A 27,267-nucleotide genomic window follows, 5' to 3' on the forward strand; every position below is an offset into this window, starting at 1 on the left:
ATTTTATTTTGTTTTTATAACATGGATAATACGTATATATCTTCTCTTATACTTGAATTCGAATACGGATTAATCTTGCTAAATTGAACATTAGTGTTTCATCCTTTGCACTCGAGTTCGACCACATATTTTGTCAAATAGCTTGCCTCAATGTACATTTTGTGCTTTAATTCAGTTTCACTAAGTAGAAAAATATTCATTGTAAGTTTGGAAAAATAGTTAAATATAATAATGCGTCAACCATATTTAACTTACGAGTCATTTGTTTGATGGTCAAAATAACGTGTTTGTTCTCTTACATGTGAATTTAGAAGTATTCCTTAAAGATTTTTAGGGTAATTATTTAATAATAAATTAAGTTTTTTAAGTTCGATTTTCGTTAAAAGCGAATTTGAATAACATTATTGCTACTCCATTAAATCTTAAATATGAATTTTCACGCATTTATTTAGTTTCTCTCACTTCCCAAAATGAATACACTTTTTTTTTTCCTCTCTCTCTAAAACCCTCTCCAACTCTTTCTGTCTGTGTCTCTCGTTCTATATGATTACGTACAGATCAGGCGGAAACCACTGTATTTCCATTTCTTTACAGCCTCCTCTCTCACTACTTTCTCTCTCTACAACTCCTCCGCTGCTTAATTTCTAGGTTTGAGCTTCTTATAAGCGGCGCTTCTCCGATGTCGTCGTCTTCGTCGGCTTCCAAGGTCTGCTACAATTCTGAGTGCAAGGAGGTGAAATCGGAGTTTCCGAGAAAGGGCTGGCGGCTTCGGACTGGCGAGTACTGCGAGCTCTGCGATCGGTGCTAGTAAGTCAAGCATTTTCCATTCCATTTCTCTCTTAATTTTTTGAATTTCCATTTTTGAACTGGTTCAGTGGTTTTTCTTGGGTATATCTCCGCTGCCTTCTGAACTCTGCTTGCTTCAACTTCGACGTCATTAGGGTTTCGTTGGTTGATTTGAAATCGAGCTTAGGGTTTTAGGAGTGGGTTTTTTTGGTGGGAATTTGCTAAATTTGGAGCATGTCGTGGCGTTATGCGCAACAAGATTGGGTTTTTTTGAAGGGTAGTTTGGAAACACCGGCTTTTGCTCCGTTTTCTTCATTTAGTCTTTCGAATTTGATTGAGGGAGATGAATAGCTTGACTTGTATTTAGTAAAATGCGTTGGAGCTGTTGTTTGTATTAGTACTGAACAACTTTGGGGAGCAGGAGTGAAGAGATATATTGTAATATAATTTAGGGGAAAGATGAAATGATTGCTTGAATTAACTGTTGCTCCGTCGAATTCAGCAGATGCTTGAATGTGGTGCTTATGAAACAACAATTGTATATAGGCTCAGTTGGTTTTGAGATTTTCGTTTTTGTCTGTATGTTATGTTCAAATATAACTTTCCTTAGAAATTACTTCTCAGTGAATCCTAACCCGTTGGTACTTGTTTTCAGCGAATGCACACCTGCAATGCTTATGTTTTGTGTAATTTAAGTGGTTCTCTCGAACATGGAATTTTATAGTCTTTGCTGTTGTTTTTTGTCTGTACTCGTTAAGATATGGAGAACCGAAGGACATGAGGGTAAAATTGTAAAGTAGCTTTAGTTTACTTAACGTAGTCCGTGCTCTCTTAGAGAGATGGAATGAAAACCATAAAGGAGTGAAACTACAAGATGGTTTTTAATTCTTTCATGTTTTGGTTAATGTTCATGTGAGAGTTTGACCATTTGAGGCGCTCAAATGAATCAAACTTCCGCCACATCTGATGGTAATGGGAAGCTTTTGTTTTCGAAGATTCACACAGAAAAGGAATTTATCTATGGCTGAAAATTATGAAGAAAAAGTAAAATTGAAACTGCTTGTTCCAATACTAGGCCTATGAAAGGTCTGCCTGTGGTGTAAATTTGCAGACTTACTCAGGCGACGAATTTACGTTGCTAGGTTTGCCAGATTTTCAAGCTTCATTACTAGTTATTGAGTTAGTTCTGATACTTAACTTTAATTAGGGAAGCAGGGATGGCATGATTGCTGAATTAATTTTAAAAGGATCAAAATTAGACTCTACTCAATGATTCATCTACCTTAAATCTTTCTTTATATTTCATGATCAATATACTGAAAGATATCTTTCCTTTTCTTTTTCTTCTTCTGTGATCCAAGTTTTGCTTATGAGGAAGGGAGATTCTGTGAGACCTTTCATATGAATGCTGCTGGTTGGAGGTGCTGTGAGTCTTGTGGGAAGGTGAGTGGATAGTTTATCCATATTAATTAATATCCCTTATAGTTATACATTTAATTTTATAAAATTAAGAATGTCGTACCAACTTTAGTTGAATTTCTTGTATAAATGCTGATTTGTTTAGTCTTCCTTTCCAGCGGGTTCATTGTGGATGCATCGTTTCAAGTCACGCATTTACATTGTTGGATCCCGGAGGAATTGAGTGCATGACATGTGCAAGGAAAAATTATGTAATGGTAAGGAGGCCTTCATCAAATAACTAAAATCATATGTTTCAATTGTCAATTTTTGCTACGGCGACCCTTGTTTATTAGTATTTCCTTGAATATACCAAAAACTGTGCTATTCTGTTGTTAATCCAGACATCAAACCCAGCATGGCCAACATCTATGTTCTTCCATTCACCTTTATCTGAGAGACTTAAGGACCTTTCTACCAAAAATTGGACTCAGTTGGCTGGATCTGGTCCTGTACCATGGAGGCAAGCGCCCAGTTTATTCAATTCTTCTATTCCTTCATCTGAGTTGCATACGAGGGTGCCACATGAAGTTGATGGTTCAACTGGAATTAACAAGCTTAATGCCAGTGAGAGAATATTTGTCTCCACCTTGGAAAAGAAGAAAGTTGAGGAATTTTCTGAAAGACTAATGAAAGTAAACCTAAGTATTGGCACACAACAAAGTCTTGAAAATGGGATTGGGAACCCAGGTAATGGTTTTTTCATGACATTTAGCATAGTGAGGAAGATAGTAGGATATGCCAACTTTCCTTGCTTCTGCTCTATGCTGTAGAATGAAATGGGTAGATGGTTGTTAAATTGTTGTGAACATTTTATTGTAGGAATTAACCATGAGGAGAAAAGTAGTTCATGTTTAAATATATCCCAGCAGTCTGCCTCTTTGAAGGAGGAACCGTCTACTCCACAGTTTGTACCTTATGGATCTCCCAGTGAAACAAATCCACAACTGGGGGTTACTGGAACTAATTTGCGGCCAATCGCTCCTTTGGCAAAGAATTATAATGGTAATGGAGTTGAATCATCTGGTGATAATCAGATCCGCAATGCAAGGCCTAGAGTAGATGCCCGGGGAAGAAATCAGTTACTTCCTCGGTACTGGCCTAGATTCACTGATCAAGAGCTGCAGCATATATCTGGAGAGTATCCTTTATGTCAATATATATTTTTTCCTCTTCTCTAACTTGACAATGTTGTATATGTTTTATATTACATTTCTTAAGGCTGTTTGTATAATGGTAATGGTACTGCCTCTTCTTAAAATTTGTTGACTCTTGATTCTTATATACTGTACACCTTAACCATATCTAAGTAAAAATTCTGTAATCACTCCATTATTCGAGAAAATGTTGAGTGCTAGTGATGCTGGGCGGATCGGGCGTTTGGTGTTGCCAAAAAAATGTGCAGAGGTGTGTCTTCATGCTTTCTAAGCCTAACCTGTCATTTTGAGGCATAATGGAAAGAATCTTCTATTAGAATTTGTCACAAAATTTTTAGGTTAACTTAGTTTTTCATTTCGTATTCAATTAACATTCTGCCCCTCTGTGACAGGCCTACTTTCCTCCAATTTCTCAGCCTGAAGGGTTACCTCTTAAAGTCCAGGATTCAAAAGGCAAGGAATGGATATTTCAGTTTCGCTTCTGGCCCAACAACAATAGCAGAATGTATGTTTTGGAGGGGGTTACCCCTTGCATACAATCCATGCAATTGCTGGCCGGTGACATAGGTAATGATATTACATCACTGGAGAAATTTCTGATGAATGTTAGGGGTCATGCTTAAACTTGGCAAGGACGCTGCCAGTACTTTTTTTTAGAAGACTTTTTATTTTATATATATATATATATATATATATATATAATTTTTTTTTTCAATGTTAGTTCTCTGGATTCTTGCGTTATTAAGTTACTTTAGCTTTTGGATTTGATGCTCTCAATTTAAATTAATTCATTTTGTTAATTTGTTCCCTCATTTTGGCACTGAAGAGTTTATCTGTTTTCCAGTGACATTTAGTCGATTGGAGCCAGAAGGGAAATTGGTTATGGGGTTCAGAAAGGCTTCAACTTCCCTACAATCTGATCAGGTTTTGCCCTGCTCAACACCCAGTTCCTGTGGTGAATTTAATTTTTTGTGATGATTGGCAATATATGGGTGATTTAAGTGGCATGTATTCAGGATGCTGTTTTTGTTTTTGGGTGGTAAATATCAGATAAATAGACACTGATATCCAGACTATTTATGCACTTCAATTAAGTTGCATGATCAGCTAATGGCATTTTTGTCTCTGAGTCTGCACTGATTCACTTGATAATCTCTTTTGCATGCATTTATCTTATTTATGTCGATCTTTGCATTTGGTTTTCTGTAAGGTTTATTACTTAGGTTTCATTTTCTTTTACATTACAATGGTAGGAAAATGAGGCAAACAAGACAACCAACGGAGTTTCAGCCCATGCAGAAGTGAGTAAAACAGAAACTTTATCTGGTGAAGTTTTTTCAAACTTTTGTCATTCATAAAGGGTTCAGAATCACCGAGCTTTTTATCAATGAACCAGGTTGAATTGGCAGATCCTAGCTCATGGTCTAATGTTGATAAGTCAGGTTACATAGCAAAAGAAGCACTGGAAGATAAATCTTTGATCCCTAAAAAAAGAAAGAACAGTAACTTGGGTTCTAAGAGTAAGCGTCTGAGAATTGAAAATGAAGACGTGATAGAACTGAAGGTTACATGGGAAGAAGCTCAAGGCCTGCTTCGTCCTCCTGCTAACCATGTTCCCACTGTTGTGGTGATTGAAGGCTTTGAGTTTGAGGAATATGAGGTACATGGTTCACTACTATTCCTTTTCTGAAAGGGTTCATGTTGCCCTATGTTGCTCATGATTTTTTCTCGTTCCTTCGGTCTGATGTGTCTGTTCATTCCCTTACGCCACATCTATTGCATAAATTCATTTTCTAACAGATCGCAATTACTATTGTAATATGGGGTAAAATAACATTTATATCTTGTCACGATGGAGCTACACATATATACTTTATTTGGATGCCATTCTTTTGTACTTAGTTCCAAAACACAGAAAGAAATTGATATTGAGTTATTTATTAACAAAACTCAAATAGAAAATTAATGCTAGACGAATCTCTGAAAGCTTCTTTTATGTAATCAATTCCAAAGTGACTCGTGGCAATATTATATGATATAATAATGTGATCTTGAACTGTTGAATCAAAACTTCCTCTCTTAGCCGGAAATATAGCTTGGCACTTAATACGGGAGTGTTACATCTTTTCATTGCATCTTTGTAGTCTTTGACGTATTATGTTTTCTAACTATGGTACCTTGTTCAATATTGCGTTAGGACCCCTCCATTATGGATACTGATCTACTATTTCAAATTACAGGATGCTCCAATTCTTGGGAAGCCAACAATTTATGCGACGGGCAGAGCAGGGTAAGCCAATTTTAGTGCTAAAATCTGTTTGTGAAGACTTGTATTTAGTTTTCTATGTCCTGACTAAAGTAACTATTTCTCTGTGTTACTCCTTAATGCTTTAGTTCATTTTGCATATTTATCACAAAAATTTATTGGTATTTGCTCTACCGAAGTGGGCTCATTTGATAAGTTTGTAGGTTAACATGTATTGGTTCACAAAATTGTGCCTAGGTGTGCTGTTGCTGGTTGAATTTTTTCTGTTTTCTTTCACATTTCTGGAATATTTTGAAGAGACTAAAAGGCATGTAATAAAATGTTTTAGGGCTGTCTGATTATTGTCTTTTTGTTAGATTATTCTGTTCTGGGTAAGAAAATGCATCTTTGTTATATATAAATCTTCGTTAATGGTATCCAAACCCAGCCTGCACCATGCATATGAAACATGTTTTTATGCCTGGAATGAAGGTGAAGAATTGCTTTCGCCCTGTCTATTCTTCAGCCTAAACTCTGAGCTTAATGTCCATTATTTGTGTCGTATAAGTTTGCAGATTTCTAAATTCAAATGCTTTGTTTCATTCTTGCCAGTGAGAAGATTCAGTGGGTTCAATGCGAAGATTGTTTCAAATGGCGCAAACTGCCAATCAATGCTCTTCTACCATCAAAGTGGACTTGTTCTGAGAATTCATGGGACCCTGAAAGGTAAATGGACATTTCCTAAGGTCACCTTAAATTGATATGAGCTCCAAGGATGTGCATGTCGGTAAAACTGATTTTCTAATGTTTTGAAAAATATCTGCCAGATCTTTGTGTTCAGCAGCTCAAGAATTGACAACGGAACAGCTTCAAGATTTGCTACCCCGCTGTAATACAGGTATGAATTGCTGGAAACAGTTATCATAATTCAGAGCACATCGAGTCACGTGTGTTTAGAGAATAAATTGGTTGTGGGCACTACATTTTCTTCTTTTTGCCTACCTATGTTTAAATGGTTATTTTTCTTTTTCCTACATGCAAGTTTTTCTCTTAACATTGACACGCGCACATCCTTCCAATTAATCAAATTTCCAACTGTTTTATTTTATATTCTGATTGGGCAGTTGCTTCGAAGAAATTGAAGGCTGCTAAACAGGACCCCGATAACATTGAAGTTCTGGAGGGGCTTGACACACTTGCGAACCTAGCCATCTTGGGAGAGGGTGAGTCACTCCCATCATCAGCTCAGGCCACCACAAAGCACCCCCGACATAGGCCCGGATGCTCATGTATTGTCTGCATCCAGCCCCCTAGTGGGAAGGGTCCTAAACACAAGCAAACATGCACCTGCAATGTATGCTTAACAGTGAAGCGCCGCTTCCGTACATTAATGATGCGGCGTGAGAAGAAACAGTCAGATAAAGAAGCAGAAACTACACGCAGAAAGCAGCACAAGGGGCAATTACTGGTGGTTGATAAACCGGAGGATGACACCCTATCATATTGTAACGCAGGAAGCAGTAGTCCAAACCAGAAAATAGAGATCCTTGAGCTTTCCGATGATGACCTTAACATGACGAAATCCTCTACTTCGCCTTTCAAAGGCCAAATTGACCTGAATATCCAGCCAGAACGGGAGGATGAGCTATCACCTGGATCCGATTCAGGCGGCATGATGAAGTTACTTCACGATGCCACAGCAAGGTATCTCAGGCAGCAAAGATTGTCAAGCTCTGGTGGTAGTGAAAAGTCATCAGGCAACGGGTCACAACGAGCTGCAAGTGAAGCAGGAGGGGGAGAACCCCTCAGCAATGGTGTAAACCTCGAAAGTAGCAATGTTGTAAACCTCGAAAGTAGCAATCATGACAGCAGCAACGACTGCCCTGCAACTTTATCCATCAAACCATCGGCATCCATGACTGCCACGGGATAACATCAATGTCTTCTTCTGTGCAATGATAGGCCGGTCATCAGCAACCTCCGGTGGTGTTCTGAACTGGAGAATTTTGTTGTACATTCATCAACACCAGCACCGCGCATCTCCACGTTTGTACATAAAGAGGTGGAAAGAGGGTAACTTGGTCGAGAAACTATAATTTGATACGATGTTGTCCTCTCCGAATTAATGTAAATGGACACGAGAGCCGGTTTTTTAACCGGAAATCGATGAAGGCGACTGAAGCGTGTGGCAGTTTGAAGCTACGCAGTTTCATTTTAGAAGCTCATCTCGATACATTGCTGTGAGACACTGAGGGATGTAATGTAACTAGTATCTCTTTTCCCCCCTATTCAACTAGAAATTGCATTATCTATTGGATAGGCTGTTAGGTTTTTACCCATGTGTCTCGAGTTTGAAACTCTCTTCTATAAATTATTGTATTAGTTTCGAACTCTCTTCTCGCTCCTTGATAATAGTATTTTTTTTAAAAGGCCTATTGTTTATTTTGCATTTATTGCTGGTAATTTCACGCGGTATCTCAATAATAAATATTTTTTGCTAGCTGCAGACACCTCGTCTTCTTGTACCTTGGTTTGAATTTCCTTTTTATAGGTTATAGGAGTGTAAAATATCGCTCTATCAATCTGTTAATTTTTTGGTACGTTGCAACCAAGGGGTAATTTTAATGCCTTTTTTTATCTAATTAGATTTCCATAATTAGGTTATTATCTTTGTGAGCTTTGTTGGATTGAAGTCGTCCGTTTTTTTCTTCAGGTATTTATCTTTGTGAGCTTGTTAACTTTTCTTGATATAAATCACTAAATTGAATTATCATTAGTCTGCTAATACAAATGGTTAATTACAACTACATTTTGCTATCCATTTCTAATTAGGCCTGGTTAATTATCCACAAATATCTTATACCAAACTAGTGATTGGGAGGAGAGAAATGTACGACCAAGTCAACCAACAGATGAAGAGAATGGGATGATGCCACGTGTCAGATCAGGAGCTACGGTACAGCCATCGTTAAAACGGATTTGTAGGTTAATTTGGCTGGTCCTAATTACGTAATTCATCCATAGCCTCTAATGCTAATCCCACCACCCCCCTCCTCACCAAAAACAAGGAAACTTCTGCTTTCGTCCATATCTTGGTGACGGCTTCTGCTTTTGTCCCCTCCTCCTCCTTACGCTCAATGTGGATGCAGAGGAGGATGCAGAAGCCCGAAACCCCCATCCAAGAGCACTTTTAAGAAAAAGCACCCTTCGATTGATTTTTTTAGCTTACTTAATTGTTGTACGCATATGGTTACAACTTTACGTGCTTTTCTGTTCGTCCACTCAATCTTCACCAACATAAGAGAGAAAGAAATCCCCATCGAAAAGCACTTTTAAGAAAAGCACCTTTGGTTATACATAAGATCCAGGCAAGATGAACGACTTATTTTCGAGCTCGTTCAAGAAGTACACGGACCTGAAGCAGCAGGCCTACCTCGACGACGTGGAGGCCGGCAAGGAAAACGTTAACCTCGACAAGTTCTTCGAAGACATTGAGAATGTGAAGGAGGACATGAGGCAGGTCGAGAGGCTGTACAAGCAGCTGCAAGAATCCAATGAGGAGAGCAAGACTGTGCACAATGCTCAAACCATGAAGGAGCTCCGGACCCGAATGGACTTGGACGTCGAGCAGGTCCTCAAAAAGGTCAAAATCATCAAGGGGAAGCTCGAAGGATTAGAGCGTTCGAACGCAGCGCACAGGAACCTTCCCGGGTGTGGCCCTGGATCCTCTGCTGATCGAACGAGGACATCGGTGGTTAGTGGCTTGGGGAAGAAGCTAAAGGACATGATGGATGACTTTCAAGGGTTGAGAGCTAGGATGACAGCCGAGTACAAGGAAACAATAGAACGCAGGTATTTCACAATCACCGGAGAGAAGGCAAGCGAGGATACCATCGAAACTTTGATTTCGAGCGGAGAGAGTGAGAGTTTTCTGCAGAAGGCGATTCAGGAGCAGGGGAGAGGTCAGATTATGGACACCATATCCGAAATGCAAGAGAGACACGATGCTGTGAAGGAGATCGAGAAGAATTTGATCGAGCTGCATCAGATATTCATGGACATGGCCGCCCTGGTCGAAGCTCAGGGCCATCAGCTCAACGACATTGAGAGCCACGTCATGCACGCAAGTTCTTTCGTGAGACGAGGCACTGACAACCTTCAGGTAGCCAAAGAACAGCAGAAGAAATCAAGGAAGTGGACATGCATTGCAATCATTCTTGGAATAGTTCTCATCATTCTCCTCCTAATTCCAATTATATTACAAATTTTGCCTCATATGAAGTAGTAAGAGGGAAACGGGGCGGACTTTGTTCATAGTTAGATCTTACGGCCACTTCACAAGCAAAGAAAAAGGGTTAGTGATTTTGACGTTCCTCTTTTAGCCTCCTGCACATATTCATTTTGCAGTGCATACGTCTAAAAGTAGAGCGCCACAATCCCTACGCAAAATAAAATAAAACCGTTTGTTCTCCAAGGGTGCGGTTTCAATGTCTCACGCACAAAAATAGTGACACAAAAGTAGCAAAACTTAGAAATGGAAGTTGAACGTTCGTTCACATTTGGGCATCCTCCAAAGCTTTTAAATCTCTCGGTGCAAAGGGACCTAATTGGCAGATGGTAAATACGTGATGTAACCAATTAGAGACATTTCTTTGTAACCAATTTGATCCTCATTTTATGAATGACATTGCCTTTTAAACTACTTTTTCCTTCCCAAACTCTTGCATCTCCACACCTCACACGCTCTTTTTTATTTTTATTTTTCAAAGGGACCAGTTGGTGAGTCCTCACGACAGTCTACTCTTTTGAGGGTTAGGAAAACTTAAGGCATTTCAGCCTCTTCCTAACCACCATCATGTGAGTCACCAATGCCAGGATTTGAACCATGAAATACAAGCTTGTCATTCATCCTCAACCACTGAACCATCCCGTGATAATTCCCCACACCTCACATTTTAAAGTCGAATCTTTCTGAGTTTGACGAGCAATGGAAATGCTTTTTCCTAAAACGCTTTTACTAAAAATGTGCTTTTATTAAAAACATGTCCAAATCCAATACTTTCTAAAAGAAGCGCATTGTAAGCGTTTTCATTTTTTCCAAGAAAGCAATTCCACAGCTTTTCTAACACAACACTTTTCATTTTTTTATTGTCAACTGTCAGAAGAGCTTTTAGTTATCTAATTCCAAAAGCGTTCCAAACAAACCAAAAGACACAATAAAACCACAATCAGTGCACCCGTCTCATTCGAATCTCTGATTCCTGACACTAGTTTAATAGAGTTAGGCCACGGTTGGTGAACCAAACTAAAAGTAGGAGAAATTTTTAGTTATGATCAAAATAATACTTCACGTGTTTTTATGCAAGTAGTGAAAATTTTTAAATTTTAAGTTATTAACCTTTTAACATACATAATCCATAATTTATAAAAAAACACGTGATGTATCATCTCGTGTGATGGTCACACTGAAAAATCTGTCCAAAAATAGCAGATAAACTAATCATTGCTGCATAAAGGTGTAGAGAAACTAATCATTAATCCATCAAACAATTTGCCTTCACAAAATGGTCATCAAACAATTTACCTTCACAAAACGGCCCCAATATTGAGCATTTCATTTCAATCACGCCACCGAGATCATATGCCATTAAAAATCAAGACACTAAATTCAAGCACTTCCCACAATATCGTTCGGAAATCATATCTGGAACGATCGAACGATCGACACAAAATATCGAAACTAATCACTAAGTTCAGAACTCAGGCATTCCCCAAAATATACATATATATGCTGCAGAAAATTAGTAATCTGTTGTAGTAGATCACGGAGTTTTAGCAAGTGGCTGTGTCAAGTACCATAATTCGGCAAAGCCGCCATAAACGAGTTGTATGATGATTCGAGATCGAAGTGAAGCTGCCTGGACTGCTGCTCTGTCAACTCATCAGCTGCTCCCATCTTCGATAGCCTTGCAATCCACTCCTTCAGCTTTACCTTCCCCAAAAAGTCCGGTGGTAGAAAGGTCAACTTTCCAAGAGACGTTGAGAGGTCCGAGAGCAGCGGGTGCACCTGATCGACTGCCACCATGTTCAGCTTCAAGGAGTCCATTGCAGTGATGAAATTCTGTGTGCATTCTGCCACAGCGGCAGCTGAGGAAGTCATGGAGGAAGCTGCAGCAGCCCGGTGCTCCACTGTGGCAGGCACCCCTGAGGTCACAAGACGGTTTATAGCCGCTGGGCAGTCCATCTTGTATGTATCTGCAAACCGCTCAATGCTTGGGATGGTGTCCTTAAGCGTGGAAGCCAATGTCTTAAAGTGGGCAATGAGTTTTTGGCATTCGGTCTCATACGCAGAAGAAGTGATCACATCCCGAATATACGCCTTCTCAAGCTTCTCGGTGGTCTTGATAATGGCGTATAGTTCGGCAAAACTATCATACATTTCTCTTTCACGCTTGTCATTGGCCAGCTTGACCTCCATTGTACTGATGTATGTGAAAGAGGAATCTCAGGTGTGCGTGTGAATGTGGAGGATTGGAGAAGAGAACGGGACACGCGCAAAGGAGAGCAAGAACCTTATTCACTGAAGAAAGAAATGCATACAAAGAAAACAAAGGGAAAGTATGAGAAACTATTTGTTTGACAACCAGCAAAAGAAACGAAAGACCTCAGCATCCAGGAAAATCAACATACTTTTATGCTTGGGAAGAGAAAAATTCAATGGCATGGGTCAATTTTGGTTGCTAGAAAAATGCAGTAAACGATCAACTTATATTCATAACATACCATATATTTCAGTTTTCTTTGGAGGTCAGGATTCCAGTTTTCTTTGATGGTCAGGACTTCCGATTAATCAGCCTACAAAACAGAAAACTCAAGTCAATCAAGTCTGCATCAATATTCAGCTTTATTCAACAACAATGGCGATTGCTTTTCGGCCCGAGAAAAGAGATGATTCCCATAACCCAGCATTTTAACTTTGATCCAGATTATGGGTGAACCAAACAGAGGAAAATACATTATCTTCACAAGAAAGAACCAGATTGGAACAATGGAGATAGTTAAAATGATAAAATCCCCAGGATCAAAACTTAATTTTTTTTTTTTTTTTTTTTATCAAAATCTCACCCAGCATATGAGCATCAGCTGAAATCTAAACCCTAAACAGGTCCAATTCTTCATGGGAAATTAACAAAATTGAAAAAATAAATTCCATGAAAAACCCAGCAAATTAAGAACCAAAATTATCTTAGGTTAGTAAGAACACACACCCAAAAGCAAATCAGCCTCTCACACTAAGCAAACACGGAAGCAGCCATGGACGCCATGGCCCTGTCATCTCAAGAGGCCATGGCCGCAGCTTACACCAGAAAACCAAAGAAATCACAGAATCCAAAACAACCGCAAATCGAAATGAGCCCAAGAAATTGAAAATTCAAATTCGGAGCTCTGAGATTTTACCTAAATCGCAGCTCGGATGGGGAAAAGTTGAGAACTTTGTACTGCTGCAGCTGGGTCCGAGTGGGTGAGATTCAGAAATAAAAAATTGAAAAAAAAAAAAAATTAAAGAAAAAATCGAGGGAGGGGCCGCGCTAGGGGGTATTTGCAAAAGTCTCCGAGAACTAGAAGAGAGAGAAAGTCTGATATGATGACACACAGAGAGGGGAGAGAGAGAGAGAGAGGAGAGAGAGGGGTTGCGTGCGCGTTGGCGTATATGATTGCTGCTTCTTACGGCATCTACGTGTAGCAGTTGGAAAGCGACGAGCCCTTCTCTTCTTTTTCTCTGTTTTCCAGGCCGCGTGGTTTTACGTCACTCCCGCTAAAATCATTGTCATCGCGGGCTTTTTTAGGCCCGTTTCAAAGAGCTTAATGGGCTGCGGTTTTCACGGCCTTGTATTAAGGGCCCGGCATACAATTGGGCGGGAGCTTTTAATGGGCTTGAGCCCAAAAACGCTTCAATCAAACAAAACTCGTTCGAATGTGCTTTAAAATGACTGAATGAGTTTTTAGTGAAAATATTTTTAAAACCAATCCTTAGTAAAAATGTAAGTAAATTCTAAAAAAACACTTAAATGATTTTGAACCCCGTAAACACTTTCTTAAAGGCACTTTTAACCATTTTAAAACTACGTCAAAAGCCGAAAGCAAATTCCAATTCCCGGTTAAACCGATTTCGATCTGTTCACTTCTCTATCGCCTTCTCTCTCTCTCGTTGTTCTGTATAATTTGATAAATTTAGGGTTTCTTCAACCCCCAAAATCCCAGACTATGCTGCATTGAAACTTCAAAATCCTCAAAACTTCAAACTTCGCCTAATTGTTTCTATAGGGTTTAGGGTTTTTTCAGGCACTACCAACTCCTGTCCCTGCAGATTCACTCTCCCATGGCGATCTCTCAGGAGCTATACCCATCGCAAGACGACCTGCTCTACGAAGAGGAGCTTCTCCGCAACCCATTCAGCCTCAAGCTATGGTGGCGCTACCTAATCGCTCGAGCCGAATCTCCGTTCAAGAAGCGCTTCATAATCTACGAGCGGGCCCTCAAAGCTCTGCCCGGAAGCTACAAGCTCTGGTACGCTTACCTCCGCGAAAGACTCGAGCTTGTAAGGAACTTGCCCATCACTCACTCGCAGTATGAAACACTAGTCAACACGTTTGAACGAGCCCTAGTGACGATGCACAAGATGCCCAGGATTTGGATTATGTACTTGCAGACTTTGACGGAGCAGAAATTGGTCACCAAGACTCGCCGGACCTTTGACAGAGCGCTGTGTGCTCTTCCCGTGACGCAGCACGATCGCATTTGGGAGCCCTACCTCGTGTTCGTGAGCCAAAAGGGCATCCCAATTGAGACCTCGCTTCGGGTTTATCGCAGGTATTTGAAATATGACCCTACCCATATTGAAGATTTCATCGAGTTCTTGATTAATTCTAGTCTTTGGCAAGAGGCTGCCGAGAGGCTGGCTGCTGTGTTGAATGATGATAAGTTTTACTCGATAAAGGGGAAGACGAAACATAGGCTGTGGCTAGAATTGTGTGATTTGCTTACTAAGCATGCCACCGAGGTTTCGGGCCTCAATGTGGATGCTATAATTAGAGGTGGGATTAGGAAGTTTACAGATGAGGTGGGGCGGTTGTGGACCTCTCTTGCGGACTATTACATTAGAAGGAATTTGCATGAGAAGGCGAGGGATATATTTGAGGAGGGTATGATAACTGTCGTAACGGTGAGAGATTTTAGTGTGATTTTTGATTCGTATGCTCATTTTGAAGAGATTGTACTTGCCCATAAGATGGAAACTGCTGATTTGAGTGATGATGAGGAGGACAAAGAGAATGGGGTTGCGGAGGATGGAAATGAGGAGGAAGAAGATCTTCGATTGGATATTAACTTGTCTGTGGCTGAGCTTGAGAAGAAAATGCTTGATGGGTTTTGGTTACATGATGATAAGGATATAGATTTGAGATTAGCTCGATTGGACCATCTCATGGATAGAAGACCTGTACTAGCAAATAGTGTTCTTTTACGACAAAATCCTCATAATGTAGAGCAGTGGCACCGAAGAGTGAAGCTCTATGAGGGTAATCCCACCAAGCAGATACTTACTTACACTGAGGCAGTGAGGACAATTGATCCAATGAAAGCGGTTGGGAAGCCTCACACTTTGTGGGTTGCTTTTGCTAAGTTGTACGAGAACCACAATGATATTGTCAATGCCAGAGTGATTTTTGATAAAGCAGTGCAGGTGAATTACAAGACCGTGGATAATTTGGCTAGTCTGTGGTGTGAGTGGGCAGAAATGGAATTGAGGCATAAGAATTTCAAAGGAGCACTGGAACTGATGAGGCGGGCTACTGCAGAGCCATCTGTTGAGGTGAAACGAAGAGGTAATGTTCATCCTTCATTGGTTTGTTTTGTAGTTTTGTATGTGTTGGAAGTTAAAATAAAAACTTTACAGAGCTTTTTATACAGTTATTATTATGTTTCAATAATCTCAAACGTAGATATATTTCCCGAAATATCTTGCACCTGGTATCTTCCCTGTAATTCTTATGCTGCTTGCTTTTGTATTTACTTTGGAACCAGAAATTTTCTTTCCAATTTGAATATCACCTTGATTTGCTTTGAATTGTTTGGCCTTGTATTCTCATGCTGCTTGCTTTTGTATTTACTTTGGAACCTGAAATTTTTTTTCCAGTTTGAAAATCACCTTGATTTGCTTTGAAGTGTTTGGCCTTGTCTCTATTATTCTTATTCCAAATACTGTCTTTGAGATCTATAATTCTGCTGGACTTCCAAGGGCCTTCTTAATGGTAATATAATGGTGATTTTACTAAATTTTGGCATTTGAATTGGTTAAAAGAAATGTGTCTGTTTCCCATATTTGGTTTCCATATTCTTGTTTACTTCCTTTTCCATTCTTATTGCGCTTTTTGACAGGCACTGTGTTTTTGGTTGATTCTGTGTTTGCACTAGTCTTTGGGTTTGTTAGAGCCCCCATCGAGTTGTGTTTGCACTATTTTATTTTAACCGTTGAAAAGAAAAAGAAGTTAAATGGTTAGGTTAGGTATATGGATTTTGTGGGAGCTATAATTAAACTTTGGGACTTTGGCTTATGCTGTTGCAGTGGCTGCTGATGGGAATGCACCGGTTCAGATGAAGCTGCATAAATGCTTGAGGATTTGGGCTTTTTATGTGGACTTGGAGGAGAGCCTGGGTAAATTAGAGTCCACTCGAGCTGTTTACGAGAGGATATTGGATTTGAAAATAGCCACACCGCAGATCATAATCAATTATGCATCGCTTCTTGAGGTATGGCATTCCTCCCGTTGCTCTTTTCTTGGAACATTCACTTGTAAGTATCTTATGTTTAGAATTTGATTGCACAGGAGCATAAATACTTTGAAGATGCGTTCAAGGTGTATCAAAAAGGTACTAAAATATTCAAGTATCCACATGTCAAAGACATATGGGTTACATATCTCTCTAGATTTGTAAAGAGATATGGGAAGAAAGAACTTGAGCGCGCAAGAGAGCTATTTGAGGAGGCTGTTCAAGCGGTACTAGCATTCTGTCCCTTTAGACTTTAGTCTGGATATAATAAGTCACTGGTTTTTTTAAAGCACTAAATTTTTTATTTAGCATTGATTTTCAATATTTTTTACGTTGGTTAAGTTAACGATTTTGTTCATATCTGATTAGCAATCATATGGTTCATTTTTTTAGATTCTGTCTTATCATATCATTCTTGTGTCACAATCATACTATCCATGTATAAAGTGAAAGTCGACAAACTATTGGCTTATAGTTAAGGTTTTTATTTATATTTTAATTTTTATGTTAATTTATACATAGACATATACATGTACCTTTATATATGGGGGCTGCATCTTGGTGTCTTCATACTTACTGTGATTATATATGTGCACTCTGTCATCGAGTGAATGGAATAATCACATGAATATTATAAGCCAATTTGCTATTGAAGTGTGCAAGGACGTTCTCTTGGTCCAGCTGTCCAAAGTTTCTCACAGTTGATTGCACAGAGCCTATATGTTTTTCGTTTCAATAGTTCCCCTTCTAGTTTACTGGTGTTCTGCATATCACCCACTCTGTGTGTATTAGAATTTGTGTGGACTTTCTATTTTTTGAAATCATTTCAGGTTTGAGTTCTTCAATATGCTAGAATGTTGCCCTTTTATGTTGTTATTTTATCTGATACTAACCTTAACATGGTATATCAGGCCCCTGCTGATGCGAAGAAACCTTTGTATCTTCAATATGCAAAGCTGGAGGAGGATTATGGCCTATCAAAGCGAGCGATGAAAGTCTATGATGAAGCAACTAAGGCTGTTCCAAACCATGAGAAACTGGGCATGTATGAAATCTATATTGCCCGTGCCACAGAGATATTTGGCGTCCCAAAAACAAGGGATATATACCAGCAGGCCATAGATTCTGGTCTTCCGGACAAAGATGTGAAGACAATGTGTTTAAAGTTTGCTGAGCTTGAGAAGAGCTTGGGAGAAATTGATCGTGCTCGGGGAGTGTATACATTTGCGTCACAGTTTTCAGATCCACGATCTGATGTGGATTTCTGGAGCAAATGGCATGAGTTTGAAGTGCAACACGGAAATGAAGATACCTTCCGGGAGATGCTTCGAATTAAACGAAGTGTTTCTGCAAGCTATAGCCAGGTAAGTTCATTAGTTCTATATCTGGTTTTATCTAAAATGTTTATTACTTTCAAATTTTTTTTTTCTCCAGCAATTTAGGTAAATGTTTTATTAGGGTCTCAGAGAAAGGGTTCCTGAACTGCTTCGTTTAATTCTCATTTTTATCGTTCTACCAGACGCACTTTATTCTACCCGAGTACATGATGCAAAAGGATCAGAGGCTGAACATGGACGAGGCAAAAGACAAGTTGAAACAGGCAGGAGTCCCCGAAGATGAAATGGCTGCTCTAGAGAGGCAGTTGGCACCTGTGGCCAACGATACTACCACTAAAGATAGTAGAATAGGCTTTGTGAGTGCTGGAGCAATTCAACAGACTGACGGAGGGATCAAAGTTACCACAAATCCTGAAGACATTGAGCTACCAGAAGAAAATGATTCAGAAGACGACGAAAGGGTTGAAATTCAAATTGCACAGAAGGAGGTCCCGGATGCTGTTTTTGGAGAGTTGGCTAACAAGAGAAAGGAGGCCGAAAAAGATGAGGGCGGAGATGCTGATACTAAGGACGATGGCAGCCGCCTTGGTGCCCTTGAGAGAATAAAAAGGCTAAAACGAGGCGCCTGATTTACGAGCAATTTTGACGCGTATGTTCACTAACACCGTATTCAGGTTTATTTTTGTCCCCTTTGCCATTGTACTTGAACCTGTATATTTTAAGCATCTGTCGAAAGTGGTTAGCTTGACAAAAGTATTTAACACAACCGTACGTTCTCTTGATCTTTTGACGTCCCGGAGTACGGCCCGAGTTGGTGACTGAAAAGGCTGCTATATCAATTAATAAACTCTCCGGTTCGATTCTCTTTAACGTAACTTTCTCATAACTTGCGTCTGCATGATTTTACATCCAGAGAAATTCTAGGATCCGACACCCGGATTACATCAGGCAACCCCATCTGGTCCCAACCAGGTGAGCCTGATACTATGCGGGTGTCGGCAGATTAGGTGAGGTGTTGAAAAATGAGGTGTTGAATCTTGAATATTTTTTCTTCTTAATCATTTCTATCTCAAGGATTAAAGTACGTCTCCATCGTTGTCTATGAATACAAGCCATCAAATCAAGAGTTTACACGGGTAATCTTATATAATTTGGATTTTCGACTTTGGATATCTTTTAGGTTAGGGCCTAAATAAGAGAATTTTAACGAAAAGCTTTTGGTACTATTCATTTTAACGAAAAATTACATTTTTACATTAAAAAATCAATTCTGGTACTATTCACTTTACCTTTTATTTTGTTGTTATTGTTAAAACTCAAAATTTTTAAATCATTTTCATTAGCTTTCCTTCTAAATAATTAAGACTATGGACAGATGGAAAGCCTTGAGCACTCACTAATTATAGTTATGGACTGGGTCTTCATCAGGTAACATAAAGATTATAAACTCTGCTAAAATAATTAAGTTAGGTGATAAGGACATGGTCCACCTACATGAGTAGGGTTTTTACAACTGTCGGGGTACTAATAGTCGTGGTTACGCCAGTTGGCTAAGATATTATGCATCATTTGCCGTGCATTTCATCTAAATCATCTTTTTCAATAACTACAGTAGAGTTTTATTTACATTAGATCAAAGACCTAACGATTATAAAATTTGAAATATCTGATATTTCTGAGCATCTACGAAAATCATGATATAACAAAAAACTTACATCGAAATGACCATTGTTCTAAAATTTCTTACCTTCCTTTACCGTCAAAAGAACAAAAAAGAAATAACAAGATAAAAAAAGGATTTTTGCTTTACAGACCAACATATATTTCCTCATAAACCCTAATTGTAATTTTGTTATCTTTTTTCCGTTTTTTCGGGTTAAAATTAATTCAAGTGAAATATTAAAAATAAAATCTATTAAATTAGATGAAAAAAACCTTTGACCAAATATGTGTATCAATGGCTTCCACCGTTGACCATCTTCTTGTACTGATCCAAAGACTGTTGTCTCTGCATCCTCATTTCCTCATTGAACTTGTTTATGAACGCTTCCACTTGGCGGTTCAAGTCGTCCTGACTCAGCGACGGCTCTTTCCTCAGCCTCCCTCCACTTCCATCCCCGGCGGCGACAGCTGTCAGGCTTTGGTTGGTTGGTTCCTTAACCGTCTCTGCCTTCACCATCACTGACGTGTCCACTGCCGACGTCAAGTCAACTTTTAACTGACGGCCGTGATTTGGCAACGTCTCGGACTTCTTCGTGTGCCTGCTCAACGGCATCGACCGACCTTCCGTTATCGCCTTCCACGTGTTCTCCAGCGTGTCGTTCCGTTTCGGCTTCGCCACCCTCAACGGCTTCCCACCTGTTAAATTTCGCGGTAAAATACGTCAGTGAAATGTCCACCTTACCCCTTTGAGCTAGAGATCTTTTACTTTTCAACGTAGCATTTATAAAAGGGCTTATTAGACATACGCAACACCGGGTGTGATACAGACATGTGCACACCACATTTGAACTCTGCTTTGTTTTCAAACTTCTATGCCGTTACATGATTTACTGGTAACAAATGTTCGAAAATGTTTTTTAAATGATTGAAAATATTTTAAAATATTATAAAATGTTTTCAGATAATTAAAAGCGTTGTTAAAAAAATGTTTCATTAGAAATTATTACAAGCACTTTTAGATTTTAAAAGAGTAATATTATTCATACCATATTTTTATATTACATTTCTATACTACCTTAGATGGCAGCCACATCATTTGAAAAATTTGCAAAATCTAAGGAAATGAAGGAGAAAGATTCCTCATATACTACAATCATCATTTAATTAACTAGTTTTTTTACTTATTAGTTTATTAAATAATGAACTAAATTTAAAAATCAGATTAATTCAAATAATGTGGACAACCACATCAAATATGAAAATATGGTACAAAATCGTGGTATAAATAACATTACTCATTTTAAAAAGCATGCATCTTTCGAAAGTGAGAAAGAATGCTCTCAAAATGGCACAAATATTTTTAAATAACTGAAAATACTTCTTGTATTTTTAATTTTTAATAAAAAATTTGGTCTGCAAAGGTGCTTCTTATTAAAACAATCTCAAACAAACCGTAATTACGATTAAACTATTTAAAATGAAACTAGGGTTACTAAAATGAAAGTGAAAATACCTTCAGGAATAGACCTAGCCGGTTTCCGGTGACTGAATCTCGCCGAAACTGGAGGTTTCTCCACCGGCAAAGCGATCGCATCGGACTCCACCATACTCTTCGGCGGCAAGATCACAAGCTTGTCTTCGTATTCACGACCATCGTCAATCTCAGCCGCCTCAGGCCCTGCTTCTTCTACATACTCATTGAACACAACCGCAGACGTCAGCTCATAAACAACCTCAGGCTCTCGATACCTCGGTTCGGAAACCACCTCCGACTCCGGTGTCAGCTCATGGACAACCTCAGGCTCTCGATACCTCGGTTCGTAAACCGCCTCCGACTCCGGTTTGATCACAACCGCAGACTTCAGCTCGTGAACAACCTCCGGCTCTCTATACACCGGCTCGTAAACCGCCGGAGGTTCTGAAACGCTCGCCTCCGACTCCGGTTGAAGCTTCGGCTGAGGCGACCTGCCTTGGAACCTGGAGGAAGCGGCGATGGTGATGATGATGCAGTTGATGAGGACGTAGAGGTACGGAGGACGGAACAAGGATAGGAAGGAGGAGCACATGACCGGCACGTGAGATGCTACGAACTCCGTCGCCATCGGAACAAAGAGCTTCATGGCCAGAGCCAACGCCACGACGCCACTCGAGATTAGAACAATCTTCAGAGAAGCTAACCAAGACATTTTTTGGTTAATTAAGATCTTAATCAAGTTTGATTTTAATTGATTACGGTGATTGCGGGGGTGAGTGTTTAAGACAGAGAGTGAGTGGGAAACTGGGAATTGGAGATGTGAGCACTGAGCGGTGGTCGTTTGAGAGAAACGTAATTGCATGGGGAATATATAGAGAAGGAGAGTGTGGGACGCGTTTTTGTGATGGGACTTGAGCCGTCGGATTCAGAGGAGGAGTGATCGACGGTGGATTATTGTCTCGGTGAGTGAGGATGGCCCACTCTTGTCAGAGAGAATATCCACGTAGCGACCCATATTTAATCATGATCCAGATATGAAGTGATGAGCTGTATATATTTATGGATGTGTTATCCATACATTCATTTTTACTTTTTATAAATTTATTATTAATTTTTGTTTTTTAATCTTCTTCAACTTATTTAATCCAATGACCTAAAAGGGATATTTGAAAGGTTAAAAATATGTGTGATATTACGACTCAATATTTATAGGTTTAAGTTTAAACATGCGTGGGCATGGAGTCACCACTTCTTAATTAAGCGTGGGCATGGCAGGAAGGCAATTTGGCAAGTTGGCAACACATTGACAGGTGACATTAAGCGGTGAAATAGTGTTTAGTTTCCATTTCACACTAAACTCAACCACTTATCTTTTTCTTTCTAATTTTCTTTTCTTTTATGATTTTTATGTTCGGTCGTTGTACATGATGGTTTATCTTTCTTAAATACAGGTTGCGCTGAGAAAAATCTAATATACTCTTTATTTTTCTTCAATGACAAGTTTTCCCTAAATATGGGTAACACAAACCACTAATTCCCTCTTTCAACAACTCTTCAACGTTCTTCAAATCCACCTCAGATGCGTTAACATTTGAACAACGAGAGATTTTTTAGTATGACCGTTACACGAGGTGGTACATTACGTGTCCTTATATAAATAGTGGGTTATGTGTGTTAAAAGGTTAATAACTTAAAAATTAAAAATTTCCACCACTTGCATAAAAACAGATGATGTATCATCCGTATTCCCGTCACAACTAAAAATTTCTCCCGAAGAGCAATAGCCTAACGTTTGAAGAAAATGACCTTTTCAGCTCTTTTGTTTGTTTAGACCAATATTCATTTGTAAATGGGGTCACCTTGTTTTTTTTTTGGATCAAGGTAAAGAGGACTGTCGGCTTTAGGTGATAGAAAAGTTTAGTAGTATTATTATTTATCAAAAAGTATAGAAAGCATTAGTTCGAATTAGTTCTTGAAGGCATTATTTTGAAATCTTGGGAGCATTATTTGACCGTTACTTCAGGAGAATATTAAGATCGTGAGCATTATTTTGAATTTTTTTTTCTTGAACAAACGATATAATATTTCTAAAATCTTTCACTTACAAGTAAAAATAAATACTATTAAACCATAGTACTAAGATAATTTTTGGCGTAGTAATATCATGATCATAAAAAAAAAGGTTTCATAGTGTCAGGAACACGGCCCGACAAACTAGGTGTAAAAATACAATAAGTTGTAAACTTGAAAAAAATTCTCAAATAGTTGTGTTATTACACTTAATTTATCGAGCCGTGTTCTTGTTACACCGAAGAGTCATAAACATGAGTCACTGGTCCAAGGGGGCGGAGACGCTCCTCCCTAGCAGCTGGCCAGTGACGGCCACCGCGTGTTTTGTACATCGCAAAGTGTACCTCTAAACCGACCACGTAACCTTGATCTTATGGCACTGGATCCTGCGACTGAAAGATTATAAGAATATTTATTTGTTTAAGTCAACTTGATTAGAATAATGTTGACTAATCTTAACCATCTAATCGACTAATCACACGCAAAAGGATGATTACATACCTAAATATTTGTTTACTGATTCAACAAATGTACGTATACCCCTAAATCCAGCAAAATAAAAATTGAAAGTATTTTCCACACCACAGTTTGCACAATGAAAAAAAAAAACATTAAGTTTGATAACAAACCGTAGTATGACAAGTGAAAATTTATAGTCTTGATCCTTGGAGATGAACTTAATTTGTCTCATGGCGTGTAAATATATGGGGCGGTTACGTGGCATCAACTTTTACACATTTTTACAGGGCTCATTCCGTAATGTATGCTAACTATCCGAACTATTTATCTTTAACAAACGTCATTCGTAGATCATCATTGAAAAAATTAGACAAATTCAAAACCATTAAAACATTCATTTGTAGTGAAGAAAATAAACAATACGATTTACAAATAAACCTTAAATCCTTAATCCAACTTTCATATGATTTTAGATTTGAGTGATTTTTGGTAGACATGATCCTTGATAGAAGACCTAAAAGATAGATGATTTAGATCGTTGAAATATATTACGAAGTGAGTCCTATAAAACCATCTGTTAAAAATTGTGTTAAAAAAGTTATGTCACAGATCCATTCCCATGTAAATATGTGTGCACTTGTTAACATTCGTTTAGGAGAAGAAAATAACGAGAGAAACTTTCCTACACTCTCAGAATGCCGACCGCAGTGCTTATGATATTGTGCCATACGTTTTATATATCTTTCCTACATAACATTATACCATTGACGTTGAACGTCTTGGTAAAATCTGGGAGTGCAAGCAAGTTTTCCCTGAAAATGACAGTTAATTAATAATTTGACACAGAAGCAAAGAGGGGCATTGAGATGGTTGGTGCTTGTCAACTCAACTAAATATATGATTATTTGTGTAGAGACATCTGACGAGTGACCATACGATGCATTCATGAAAGATGACCTACAAATATTTGAAGTCTTGAAGAAGATCAATATTATCTATTATTTCAAATTTAAATAATAATATCCACACTTAACATGGCCCATATAGCATTTGTAATAATACTACCACAATTCCTAACCGACCATCGGCGAAAAACGGACTACCGAAACAAACGGGGAAGTTTCAGGAAGACTACTGAAGAATAATTAACAGATAAACAAATGGGCAAACTGAAGATTAGTCAATTGTTCACTTAGATGTAATTAGTATTTTGGACGTTAAACTACAGGTAATTACTTGGTAATTATATATGGAAGTGAAATTGTCAATTAAGCGATCGATGTATATATTTGGAGAGAAACAGAAGGTCAATCTCAACAGGTCGGTGTGCTTTAGTTTCAGTTGAAGTTCTGGTCGTGACACTTTTTTGTCGACCTGAACTCACCCAAATTGCAAAGCAAAAATCTTTACTTATATTATGACATGTGAGTTAGTAAGATCACGTATATTATTAAACTCAAAAAGCTCTCAAGTGACATAAAAAAAAGCGACTCTAAGCTAACAAAGCTTCCGCTTTGTAAGGGTTGGAGGAAACATCTATTGCATGCAACCTTACTCTTGCTTCGCAAAAAGTCTGTTTCTATGATTTGAACCCGTGACCTTTTGGTCACGAAGACGCAACATTTCTGTTACATCAAGACTTGCAAATCTAATAATAATCCAAGGAACCACCAAATTTATATCAACTAGTGTGTGTGAAATCTGAACGAAGGGCGGACTAATTGCGTCTTTAATTTGTGTTCTTTTGTATAGACAAGGTGCATGTCATGGTATGAAATTGTAACTAGTCGCTCTCAAAAATTAGTTAATTGCAGAAGAAATTAAATAAATAGAGGATAAGGTAATTGATTGATAAAGATGCATCGTTAGTTGCCTCCTTCCAGAGCTACCAGACTACCCAGGGAACTCCTCCAAAGTCCCATGAGATAGGTCATTGTTTTATGAGCTATTTTTTTTAATTTTATTTTTTATTTTTATGAATTTGGGATACGGTGGCGTAATATTACTATACCACTAAAAATAATAGCACACGAATTAGTATTTCGTTACTTATTTTAAATATATAATATATTAATTATGTCGTTCACCTTTATTATAACTTATGAAATTATATACTAGGTGATTTGTGCTGCTGATTCACAGAAAAATTTATGTTTGCTTCGTGATGGATGTGGCAATGTCATGCAAGATGTTAATAGCTTCCCTTTAAACGAACAAAATATTTAGGCTATCATGGACATGTAGAAATATTTGACCGACTAAACTACAAATATCATGAACATGTAGAAAAATTGGCTGTTAACATACAATAATTATGAGCAAAACAAAGAGGGACAGATAGATGGTGCTTGTCAACTCAAATAATATGCTGTAGGTTTATTTGTCTGACCAGATGATGAAAGATCATCTAGAACTTGTGGAAAATAACCAAGATTTAACAATATGAAAAGTAAGTCCACATCGAAATACCAAGCAAATTGCAAACCATATAGTGGGGTCGTGGATATATAGATAGATAAGGCACTTTAACTAAAATGATATCTGAAATTGACATAAGTTTTTATTTTAATTCTTGAGATTTGAAATCATAGAAGTGGTCATGAGTTCCACCATCAATCATTTTGGTAGTGAAAAATCTCTATTAAATAAGGACCAAAATAATAAAAATATCCTCAATTTAATAAACAATAGGTTAAAATGATTTGACAAATTTGAGGTTTTTTTTTCTTCATTTTGGTTGTCTTAATGAAGATTTTTCATGAAATAATCAAAATATTTGATGATCTCAGGAACCAAAATGAAGAGTTATACGAATCTGTTAAGCTCTTTTAGCCTATACATATATAGGCCTACTAAATAAGAAAAACTAGTAATAGTGATTGACATTTTAGTGTCTAAGTGTAAAGGACGTATCTTGTAGTGTCCCGACGACTAACAATTAACCACCTCACCCTAATTATACTGTCATGACAACTAACCATTAACCACCTTACCCTAATAGAACCCGGCTTCTCTGCCCTTCAACTTCCCATGCACTTTCATCCTTTCTTATTACGGTCATGGTTAAACCACGTCAACATTTTATATTGATTTTTTTTTTTATAGAGATAATAAGATAAAAATCAATAGTAATATAAAATGTTGATGTGGTTTAACCGTGACCGCACAAATAAAAGAGGATGAGAGTATATGAGAAGTGGAAAGGCAAAGAAGCTAGGTCCACCCTAATATCCGTCAATTTTCATATAGTTAGGCTGCATATATATATATATATATATATATATATATATATATTTTTTTTTTTTTTTAATACAAGCCATATGAGAAAAAGTGAGACTCCAACGTGACTTCGAACGGATGGACAATACCTTTAACTTAATGAGGTAGAAACTGCATATTGATAGGATACACGCGTGTGAGGATGTTGTCGACTGTCAAGAGATTACATTTTTGCATGGTTGGGTGGACTGCTTCCTAGAGCCAAACCGACCATCCATGGAAAAAACGGATAAACGAAACAAATGGGACAAATATTGACTTAAATGGCAGTTTATTGTTCGTTGAGACTTGGGAGGTAGTTAATATACGGTTCAAATACAGACAGTTGATAAATAAATATATGACAGTTACCTTGTCAATTAAGCAATGCATGTATATTATCTTTATTAATTAATGAAATCCTCTTTATCAATCAAAAGAAGGTAAAAAGACAACTTAGTCTTTTATCATACAAAAAAAAAAAATGATGGGCAATAATGTAATTTCATAGGTTCAAATTTACTATTTTTT

The 27,267-nt window shown here is 38.2% G+C and overlaps 5 protein-coding genes across 6 annotated transcripts; 3 read left to right on the forward strand and 2 right to left on the reverse strand.

Annotated features, from left to right (window-relative positions):
• The first annotated feature begins 477 nt into the window (after window positions 1-477).
• LOC137726315 (B3 domain-containing protein Os07g0563300-like) lies at window positions 478-7,981 on the forward strand. The gene is made up of 14 exons (XM_068465227.1): window positions 478-807; window positions 2,148-2,229; window positions 2,364-2,462; window positions 2,589-2,934; window positions 3,067-3,385; window positions 3,555-3,651; window positions 3,794-3,968; window positions 4,246-4,325; window positions 4,655-4,702; window positions 4,798-5,061; window positions 5,642-5,691; window positions 6,259-6,372; window positions 6,474-6,544; window positions 6,771-7,981. The coding sequence occupies exons 1-14, from the start codon at window positions 680-682 to the stop codon at window positions 7,577-7,579; spliced, it is 2,682 nt and encodes an 893-aa protein (XP_068321328.1). The 5' UTR covers window positions 478-679; the 3' UTR covers window positions 7,580-7,981.
• A 729-nt stretch (window positions 7,982-8,710) lies between these two features.
• LOC137726438 (syntaxin-124-like) lies at window positions 8,711-10,350 on the forward strand. The gene has a single exon (XM_068465370.1). It carries the CDS (start codon window positions 9,020-9,022, stop codon window positions 9,929-9,931), a length of 912 nt encoding a protein of 303 aa, XP_068321471.1. The 5' UTR covers window positions 8,711-9,019; the 3' UTR covers window positions 9,932-10,350.
• An 881-nt stretch (window positions 10,351-11,231) lies between these two features.
• LOC137726442 (vacuolar protein sorting-associated protein 28 homolog 1-like) lies at window positions 11,232-13,331 on the reverse strand. 2 transcript variants are annotated; one of them, XM_068465374.1, is made up of 3 exons: window positions 13,105-13,331; window positions 12,430-12,501; window positions 11,232-12,226 (listed from the first exon to the last, which is right to left on the reverse strand). In XM_068465374.1, the coding sequence occupies exon 3, from the start codon at window positions 12,122-12,124 to the stop codon at window positions 11,495-11,497; it is 630 nt and encodes a 209-aa protein (XP_068321475.1). In that variant the 5' UTR covers window positions 12,125-12,226; window positions 12,430-12,501; window positions 13,105-13,331; the 3' UTR covers window positions 11,232-11,494. The 2 variants fall into 2 exon arrangements, with proteins under 2 accessions (XP_068321475.1, XP_068321476.1); XM_068465375.1 differs by lacking the exon at window positions 13,105-13,331 and adding an exon at window positions 12,915-13,091.
• Window positions 13,332-13,787: 456 nt separating this feature from the next.
• LOC137726433 (uncharacterized) lies at window positions 13,788-18,683 on the forward strand. The gene is made up of 5 exons (XM_068465362.1): window positions 13,788-15,530; window positions 16,271-16,455; window positions 16,533-16,703; window positions 17,388-17,840; window positions 17,996-18,683. Exons 1-5 carry the CDS (start codon window positions 14,027-14,029, stop codon window positions 18,440-18,442), a joined length of 2,760 nt encoding a protein of 919 aa, XP_068321463.1. The 5' UTR covers window positions 13,788-14,026; the 3' UTR covers window positions 18,443-18,683.
• A 483-nt stretch (window positions 18,684-19,166) lies between these two features.
• LOC137726437 (uncharacterized) lies at window positions 19,167-21,777 on the reverse strand. Its single transcript, XM_068465369.1, has 2 exons — window positions 20,989-21,777; window positions 19,167-20,171 (listed from the first exon to the last, which is right to left on the reverse strand). The coding sequence occupies exons 1-2, from the start codon at window positions 21,659-21,661 to the stop codon at window positions 19,768-19,770; spliced, it is 1,077 nt and encodes a 358-aa protein (XP_068321470.1). The 5' UTR covers window positions 21,662-21,777; the 3' UTR covers window positions 19,167-19,767.
• Window positions 21,778-27,267: the final 5,490 nt, after the last annotated feature.

Source organism: Pyrus communis, chromosome 2, assembly GCF_963583255.1.
Source record: "Pyrus communis chromosome 2, drPyrComm1.1, whole genome shotgun sequence".
In the NCBI taxonomy this organism is placed as follows: domain Eukaryota; kingdom Viridiplantae; phylum Streptophyta; class Magnoliopsida; order Rosales; family Rosaceae; genus Pyrus; species Pyrus communis.

Bases quoted from the DNA above. Each gene is read 5' to 3' on its own strand.
- LOC137726433 (XM_068465362.1), top strand. From the start codon at position 14,027: ATGGCGATCTCTCAGGAGCTATACCCATCGCAAGACGACCTGCTCTAC. The intron at 16,704-17,387 runs GTACTAGCATTC...ATGGTATATCAG, and splicing joins TTGAGGAGGCTGTTCAAGCG to GCCCCTGCTGATGCGAAGAA. The intron at 17,841-17,995 runs GTAAGTTCATTA...TCGTTCTACCAG, and splicing joins TTTCTGCAAGCTATAGCCAG to ACGCACTTTATTCTACCCGA.
- LOC137726438 (XM_068465370.1), top strand. From the start codon at position 9,020: ATGAACGACTTATTTTCGAGCTCGTTCAAGAAGTACACGGACCTGAAG.
- LOC137726437 (XM_068465369.1), bottom strand. From the start codon at position 21,661: ATGTCTTGGTTAGCTTCTCTGAAGATTGTTCTAATCTCGAGTGGCGTC. The intron at 20,172-20,988 runs GTATTTTCACTT...GAAATTTAACAG, and splicing joins GGCTAGGTCTATTCCTGAAG to GTGGGAAGCCGTTGAGGGTG.
- LOC137726442 (XM_068465374.1), bottom strand. From the start codon at position 12,124: ATGGAGGTCAAGCTGGCCAATGACAAGCGTGAAAGAGAAATGTATGAT.
- LOC137726315 (XM_068465227.1), top strand. From the start codon at position 680: ATGTCGTCGTCTTCGTCGGCTTCCAAGGTCTGCTACAATTCTGAGTGC. The intron at 3,652-3,793 runs GTGTGTCTTCAT...CCTCTGTGACAG, and splicing joins TGCCAAAAAAATGTGCAGAG to GCCTACTTTCCTCCAATTTC. The intron at 4,326-4,654 runs GTTTTGCCCTGC...TTACAATGGTAG, and splicing joins CTTCCCTACAATCTGATCAG to GAAAATGAGGCAAACAAGAC.